The sequence below is a fragment of the Plectropomus leopardus genome, chromosome 22 (assembly GCF_008729295.1).
Source record: "Plectropomus leopardus isolate mb chromosome 22, YSFRI_Pleo_2.0, whole genome shotgun sequence".
In the NCBI taxonomy this organism is placed as follows: domain Eukaryota; kingdom Metazoa; phylum Chordata; class Actinopteri; order Perciformes; family Serranidae; genus Plectropomus; species Plectropomus leopardus.
The window spans coordinates 19,074,927-19,083,647 of NC_056484.1; the positions used below are offsets into that span (position 1 = coordinate 19,074,927).

General features: G+C 39.1%; 1 protein-coding gene across 1 annotated transcript in view; it reads right to left on the minus strand.

Annotated features, from left to right (window-relative positions):
• Positions 1-8,438, minus strand: part of ano2b (anoctamin 2b) — a 91,247-nt gene extending 82,809 nt beyond the window's left edge. The window contains exons 1-2 of the mRNA XM_042511446.1: positions 8,271-8,438; positions 1,088-1,281 (exon numbers count right to left, since the gene is read on the minus strand). Coding sequence (XP_042367380.1) covers positions 1,088-1,281; positions 8,271-8,307 — 231 coding nt within the window. The 5' untranslated portion in view covers positions 8,308-8,438. The remainder of the gene's footprint in view (positions 1-1,087; positions 1,282-8,270) is intronic.
• Between the last annotated feature and the right edge of the window lie 283 nt (positions 8,439-8,721).

Below are 8,721 nucleotides of genomic sequence, written 5' to 3' on the forward strand. Positions count from 1 at the left end.
AACAAGGAGAGAGAGAAAGCACGTGCATGTGTTGATATGAGTTAAGGATATTTAGGGAAGGCCCATTCATTGGACCTTTTCATTGGCCGAGCCATTTTGATGTGCTGGCCTGTTTCTGAAAATATGCTAAATCTCAATTCAGAATATAAACACAAACATGTCAGAGTAGGTGCAAGTATACAGAACGAGTATGAAGTGAAATGAATTTCACCTGACAGTAGAAAAATCCCTCCTTTCAAAGGTTTATTTACATTAAAACTTGGAAATTCACCTTCACCTTGAGCTCATTTTTACCCTATTTTATAATAGAAAAAAATCTCTCTTGCGCTTGTTTAAAACACGACAGGTTAAGATGGATATTTTTTGCAGCGTGGAGAGAGGGAGCAGCCTTGGCTGCTTAGACAGCCCACTGATGTAACTTGGAGAGAGACCTCTGTTTTCCTAATAGCTACATCATAATCACAGAAGCAAATATATAAAATGTAATTGTAGCACAGCTCTTGTCCCAGGAATATATTTCTGTCTCTCTCAGAATGAGCATTTTAGATGACACACACACACACACACACACAGACACCCTCTGAAGCACAGCTAACCCCAGGCTTTACCATTAACCTATTTCTAATATCAGCCTTCATCCTCAACTCAAGTCTTTTCCCAAAACTAACATTAACCTTGAACTCATGTGTTGACGCTTTTTACTGAAATTCAGGTCAAAGTCAGTTCAGTTCTCCTAGACGACTCTTATTTTGAAAGGCTGCGAGAATAAAGCTCTTGAAAAACAAATCTTGTAGAACAGCTCCCTCCATCATCATAACAGATTAAAAGTCATGAAGTCATTTTAATGAGATTCTTTCTATTTTATGCTGAGTCATAAAAATGATGCAAGGCTATGCAATGCATTACTCATGCAGGAAATATTACATGATTAACTAATTTTTACAAGTCTCTCCTTGTGAGTATGAGCAGGCTCTAACCTCAGACTGGTTCCTAAAACCAAAAAACAAAAGTTCAGTGATGAGTTGTTGTTATTTTAGCAACACACACACACACACACACACACACACACACACACACACTGTATCACCTGTAATAAACTTTGTGACTCCTCAACCCAGGTTTCTTCTGTAGGTTCAGGCTCCAGGATGCTGTAGGACATGGGGTCCAGTCCCATCCCGGACATATCCTTGGTGAGATGGTACAGGGCATCACTGTGGATGGACGAAGACTCGCTGAGCGCTGTGGCCACTCGCATAAGGGTTGCACCATTGGTCCATGACTCTGGAAGACATTTATTTTGAAAAGACAAATGATTTCATGACATTTATTTTGAAAATACATCTGATTTTTGGGTAATTTACTTCTAATTTTTTTTTTTTTTTTTGGGCCATGAAAGAATTCAAATCAATTTGCTCACATTTTAAGAGAGCTCTATGTTAAAATATAACTAAAATGTTGAAGGTTTAAAGGGAATCTGTCAACTGTGCATGTGCTGTGATGCCACTCACTAATATTCAACATTTTCAACATGGAGGTAGTGAAGAGGTGCATCTATAGGCAGTGGGTCCAGTTTACTCTGGGTAAACATTTCCCACCAGGAACACAAAAACACAGGAGTGAAACGGGGTGAATGTGGAGCTTCTCGGATGATTCAGCTGTATTGATTCAGGTGTATTTTCACATCTTGTCCTGTGCAGCTTTCTTTTGTTTATCCTGGCAAAGTCAGCCAGCCGCACTAAAACTTTCAAAGCCTGCCTCACATTTATGCACTTCAGAATAGTCATAAAATAAATATAAAAAAGAAAATGTGCTTTCAATATCAAATGATTGAGACAACAGCATGACTATAAATGTAATGTTCATACATTTGGTTAAAAGATTGGCCAGCCTGTCAGTTATTGCTAACACTGACACAAGGGCTATGGTCACTTTAAGGATGGACGAAAAAACCTCTAAGGAGAAACTTGTTGCTGAATCTTAAATTGTGAAGTGAATCCTTGCTACCACAGATGAAAGCAAATGTCTCAGCCCTCCAGCCCATTGATCTCTAGGACATTTAGAGGAGTAAGCTTTTTCGCTTCTTGCCCAAAGTTGGATGAAAAGATCAATACCACTCTCATGTCTACATATATAAGACTACAGCCAATGTCCACTCAGCTGAGCTTAGCACAAAGACTGGGACAGGGGCAAACAGCCAGTTCTCTGCAACAGTAACACAGCAGGTATAGTGCACCCCCCAAATGATCATTTTAAAATAAATTGCACACCCTGTGTTACGTTGATTTCGGAAAGGAAACATGTTTTTCTCGCATGTCTCCACAGTGAACGAAGAATCCAAAAACTGAGAAAAGTCTTTATGACTTGAAGTGCTGGGGGTCCAAGTTAAACAACAGCAGAACTATTATATTCATCTACAAATTCTTACACAACTCATGCAGTATAATCTCAGTCTCATTTATCCAGTTGTATGCTTATTACTTCCTGAAAAACATGCATTTTGGCTAAAACATTACAATATAAAACAATTCTGCAAACTCTTTAAATCACACTACTCATCCACGTGTGTCCAATGTTACGCTTTTAGCAAAAATGCACGTATTTGGAAAGAATTGAGCATACGACTGAGTAAATAAGATTGGATTATACTGCAAGAGTTTTGTGAGAGTTTGTAAAGTAATAGATACACAAAAGACCATGTGGAAGGTGGAGTATTGCTTTGAAGCGCAATAATAAACAACTTGTCTTTTATTGTTTAATCTATTTAAGACAGGAAGTTGTATGGTTTTACAGGGGGTTATGTGTCAGACTCTTTCTTGGCAGGATGGCGTGACTTTGGCGTGAGGTTGGAGGCTATCCATGGAGGCTTCAATAAGTCAGTGCTCCCTACCAAGAAATAGTCCACCCCATAACTCCCAATAAAACCACAATCTGCCATTTTTCTACTTCAGTTTTTGTATACATTAAATGAACTAGATATTATGTCTAAATTTATGCGTTAAAGCAAAGTTGCCATGCAGATTTCTATTTTTACCTATTGACGATGTCAGGTTAGCTGTTTCAACCTGTTTCCAGTCTTTATGCTAAGCTAAGCTATGTTAACTGGCTGCTGGCCGTTGCCTTTTATTTAACGTGCAGATATGATAGTTGCACTGACCCACTCATCAAACTTTTAGAAAGAAAATGCAAAAAACAAATGACCCATAATTTTAAACTATCAATGCTCTACACACTTTTTACCTTGACATATGTCATCAACAAACTGGAGCGCAATTATGCATCCACTTTTTTCACGTTTCCCTATCAAACCTACATAGGACATCTTGGTTATGACGTAGCCTCCCGATTTCTTATTATTTGGAGCCACAGATATGCAAAGTTGCCTCATGAATCTTTCAAACTGCACACATTGATGTGCGTGTCAGTCAATCACAAACCCTGTCTAGAAGCACTTTACAAAGGACAAGCCTACGTACAGTAGAGCCAACTTCTTAACAATCAGAACACAAAGAACACAATAAGGAAAAGAAAAAGCACAAGAGAGAAAATATGTTCAATGGCGTAAAAGTTTGATTCTCCACAGGGCGCAGGGGGGGGGGAAAAAGACACCAGCAGATTACTTGTTGCTAAGCCATTGTTTATCCTGAGGATTTTTTCAAACAGTTCCTCTCGGGGAGTTTAAAGTGGAGTGGTGACAGACAGACATTTCTCCATCTTCATCAATCTGCCGTGTTGTCAGGAACCGCAACAGATTTTTTAGTAATAAGGTTACTATGTGTGTGTATGGTTATTTTAGGGATACAGACAGCTGTAGCCATAGTAACGCACCAGGCCACGTGCTGTGCTCTCATTTCAGCACCACGGACAGCTCGCTCTATTTCATTCTATCTTCCTCTCTCTCATTCGCAGAGTTGTACAACACTTTAACATACTGTACGAGCAAGAACCAGGTCAAGAGGGAAAAATATTTTTATAATGTCTCTATTGAAGTATTTTGGGCCTGTAAGGACAGATATTTTTATGGCAACAGTTGGGTTTCTGTTCCTCACAGCTCACTTGACAGCAGTGCAGTAGCCTGGAGGTTAGAGAGGCAGGCCTATAACTGGAAGGTCGCCAGTTTGAATCTGGTAGGAGGGGAATTGAATGAGAAAATCCCTCATGTATAAATATAAAGCAGGGCATCGCAGAAAAATATGTTGCTGACGGTTTCTTGATTTTAAAATAAAGTATGAAGTAGATTTAAAAAGCATTGGAAACAGTCATCAACCATGCGTTGAGATTTCCCCAAAAAGGTTTCTAGGGGACATATTACTTATAATGTCTTTGGGCAATCTCTGTAGCAATGCTTAATATCATACATGTTTAATGACTGGGTCTACCGAGAACAGGACTAAGGGCTCAAAGTGTCAGGGCCCCCTGAGCCTTCACCTGAAAAATGCCATTAAAATTTCATCTTTCAGTGAGAAAGAGACTCAAACTGACAACAAAAAAATGCAAACAAATTACAAAGGAAGATGAAAAGATGACAAAGAGACACAAAGTGACCATACAGAGATACAAATATACCTCAAAGAGACACAAATTGACCTTTAAAGGGACACAAAACAAAGACATGCAAAGGAACTAGGATGGAGAGGAGCTAGATACAGAATAACTACAAGGAGACACAAAACAAGCAAAAAAAGACAAAAATGTCCCTCATAGACACACAAAATGGCCAAAAATACCCTGATATAACTCAAAGAGACACCAATGGACCTTTAAAGAGAAACAAAATGACAACAGACATGCCAGGGAACTACAAAGACACAAAACAGAAAGAGATGGAGAGGAAAAGAAACACAAAACTACCAAAAAAGACACAAATATACCTAAAAGAGACACAATTTGACCCTTGAAGAGACACAAAACGACAATAAAGACATGCAATGGAAGTACAAAGACATACATTGCAACCACAAAGAGATACAAAACAATCAAACAGACATACATGTGCCTCCGAGAGACATAAACCAACTAGAAAGAGAGACGCAGGGACCAGAAAAGACCCAAATATACATTAAAGAGACAAAAATTTACCTTAAAAGAGTCACAAAATGACAACAAAGAGATGCAGAAGAACTACAAAGAGACACAGAAAAACTTTATAGACAGACACAAAATGATCAAAAAAGACTCAATGTACCTCAAAGAGACACAAGCGGAGCTTTAAAGAGACACAAAACAACAACAAAGACATGCAAAGTAACTACAAAGACACAAAATTACCACAAAGAGATGCAAAGGAACTACCAGCACATAAAGAACTACCAAAAAGGACTCAAAAATATACCTCAAATAGACACAAAATAACAAAGAGATACAAAAAAGAAAAAAGAGATACAAAGAGATGCAGAGGAATTTCAAAGATGGAACGACTACATAGTAACAAAAAATGTCCAAAAAAGACACAAATATACCTCAAAGAGACACAAAACAACTACTAAGATAAATGAAACAACAGTAAAACACAAATATACCTCTAAAAGACACAAAAAGGCTTCAGAGTGACACAGAACACACAAAATTACCATAATAAGACACTTAATCACAAAAAGATGCTGACAACTTCAAAGAGACACAAAACAACAACAACAAAAACAGGCAAAGCCAAGGCAAAGACCATGTGTATTACTTCTATGCAGGAGAGGTGGAGGCCTTTTGCATGTCTATGCCCAGGGGCCCATTGTCACATAATTCTCCCCATGCTTAATTCAGCGTAATTTGCAGGAAAATGCGTGAAGATTAATACATTATGTCTCATTCATGTTGTTGTGTTATGACATCTAATAACACATTTTCTCTAACAAGGCGTTCCATGAGACAAATTATTGTAAATTGGGCTTTAACTTCCCACATTTTATCTCTTTTTTGTGTGTCCAAGAGTTAAAAAGCTTCCTCAGTTTCCTCAAAAGTTGCTTGATATAATATGAGGACCTTTTGGGAATTTCACACTGCCCTGGCTGCTCAGACTGATTGTGTAAGATAAACACGCTCTCTATCACAGTCATTTTTAATGGCAGAGACAAAGGGCAGCCTTCAGAGAGCAGCTAATGGGCAGCCACACAGCACACAGACTTAATGCTGATGCTTTTATACGTGTTGTCTCAGCTCTGGCTCACTGACCGCATGAGAGCCTTAACCCTGTCTTATTTTGGTTTCATGTTATAACCATCTTGATTAAATTAAAATACTTATGTAATGCAGCTGTAAAGATTTTCAACACTTTGCAATGTAATGCACTAGATCTGCTGAAATTCAAAAGAATTGTGTCCTAATTATTAAAGTCCCCCCTCCACTCAAGAATGTGTATTGTTACTTGGATTCTTGATATTTACTATGTAGAAGGATGTTTGTGCCAAGTTTGACACTAGAGTTTGACATAAATCCACAAGGCCCCTAAAATCTGACGTTAACAAGTGTACCTTACAAGCAGGATTTTGTGACGTCACAGCTAGTTTGGAAACCATTCAGAGGCCAATATGCAACTTATAAAAGTTCATTAAACTTGAACCTTATATGCACAGAAATAAAAAAAACTTTCAGACAGCAAACCAGTGAGCCTAAAAGCAACCCCATAAGTGTTTCTAAGATTTTAGGACATTTCTTGGATTTTAGGAAATTTCTCAGATGTTAGGATTTTTATTTTTTTTTTTAGGATTTTAGAAATTTCTAGGATTGTGGGATGTTTCTAAGATTGTAGGACAATTCCCAGAAAAATTGGATGTTTCTAGGATTTTAGGACATTTCTAGAAATTTGGGATGTATCTAGGATTTAAGGACATTTCCAGGATTTAAGGGTGTTTCAAGAATTTTAGGACATTGATTTCTTAAAAAAAAAAAAAAAAAAAAAAAAACTAGAAAAAGGGCAATGAGCAACTTGGCAAGAAATGTCCTACAAATTAAGATAAATGAATAAAAGGTGACAAGAAATAACCCCAAAAAAATAGGGTAAGGATTATTATTAGAAAATTAAAAAAAAAAAAAAAGTAAATAATATGTTTAAAAAAGGCCCAGAAAAATATATTTAGAATTATTATAATTAGATATTCAAAATTATGTTACAGACAAAATACACACATACACGTCTATATCTACATATAGATACATAGATATAGACAGATGGATAGATAGATATAAATATATGTTCAACGTTTTACTAAATTCTTGCTATTTTTGGGGCCATGTCTTGTTAAGCTGCTCATTGTCTCCTCCCCATGTTTCTGAAAGACATCAAACCAATTTGCTCAGGCTTCAAAGGACTAAACTACGTAACTTTCTCTTCTTTTTTTAAGGAAAAAAACACATCAGACACAAATTGTATTTTATGTCTTCAAACATGTCTGGAGGGGGTCTTTAATTTTCCATACAACAGCAGCGATTGAACTTTCCACATGTTCTATTCTGGGTAAACAAACTACGCAGAAGCCTGGTTGGGTTGCCAAATGCGAGGCAGGGTGTGTGCAACAGCTGGGACGTCATTATTGGCTATCAATTGGCCATCTCCCATCAAAGATACGGTATAATAATGACTCTGGAACATAAAACCTCCAGGAGGCTCGATAGTAAACCCTGACGTCCCAGAGCTGCCAAATCATTCCCCTGCTGCAGTCAATATCGCCTGCCTGCATCGTGTCAAAATGTTTCCCCCTGGAGCTACCCGATAAAATGTTCATGCACTACAGCACACAAGTTCTGAAGTCTCAGCTTGGGGCCATTTCTGAACAGAGGGGGATGCTTCATGTTGCTTTTCAAGGTTTAAGGGGATTTTAGGGTCATTTGAAATCAGCCACAACAGCTTCGTCACCTCACTTACACTAAAGCACAGCGGCGTTCAGCCATGCAAACTAACCCGGATTACCACCCTGCCTGAGCTTTACTGCGAGGGAGCACATCTCTGAGATAAAGTCCTCCTTAAAAACTGATTTGCTCTGTCCAAATGTGGCAAAAGATGAGAACAACAAGAGGACTACAGCAGCACGGAGGGGTCTGAACGAATAACCAAATTAAACTACAGCAGCCTCACATGCAACTGTATCCCCTCCCCTGTTGACGGCGGCCCCACACGGCCTGCTGACACACACACATAAACACACACACACATGGGGGGAACTGGGATGGGACAATAGGCGGGTTACTCTACAGTGGTCCTGTCTAGTGTGTCCTTTTTGTTTGGTGAGGATACAGGCAGGACAGGCCACACAAAGGAGCTGGCTTTCCTATAGGTTACTCACCTGCACAGGCAGAGGAGGGGGATTTGCGGAGAGCCATTTCGCCTCAACTCTTTGTGACTCCAGCTGAGAGGCAGGCCCCGTTTCAGTCTGCGAGTTCGGTCAGTCGGCCATGCTGGTTTGCTGTCAGCAGCAGGTGAGAGAAACAACAGCAACACTCTGACTCAGTAGTGCAATCCTCAGCTCAGTAGAGGCTTAGCTCTGCTGGGATAATACGCTCCTCCAAATGGCTGACTGGGTAGCAGAAACTCCACAACTCAGCTTATTGTGTACACTCGCCTAATACACCGCACACCGGGGCTCATGGGTAACAGACCGGCTGGCTGATTGGGTGTTCTGCAAAGGAATTACAGGCACACAGACACAAGCAGAGATTATTGGGCCCTCTAATGTGCATTAATTACTGTGCCTTCTGTTGAGGTTTAGATGCAAACCTGCGGGGTCTTAAGGGTCC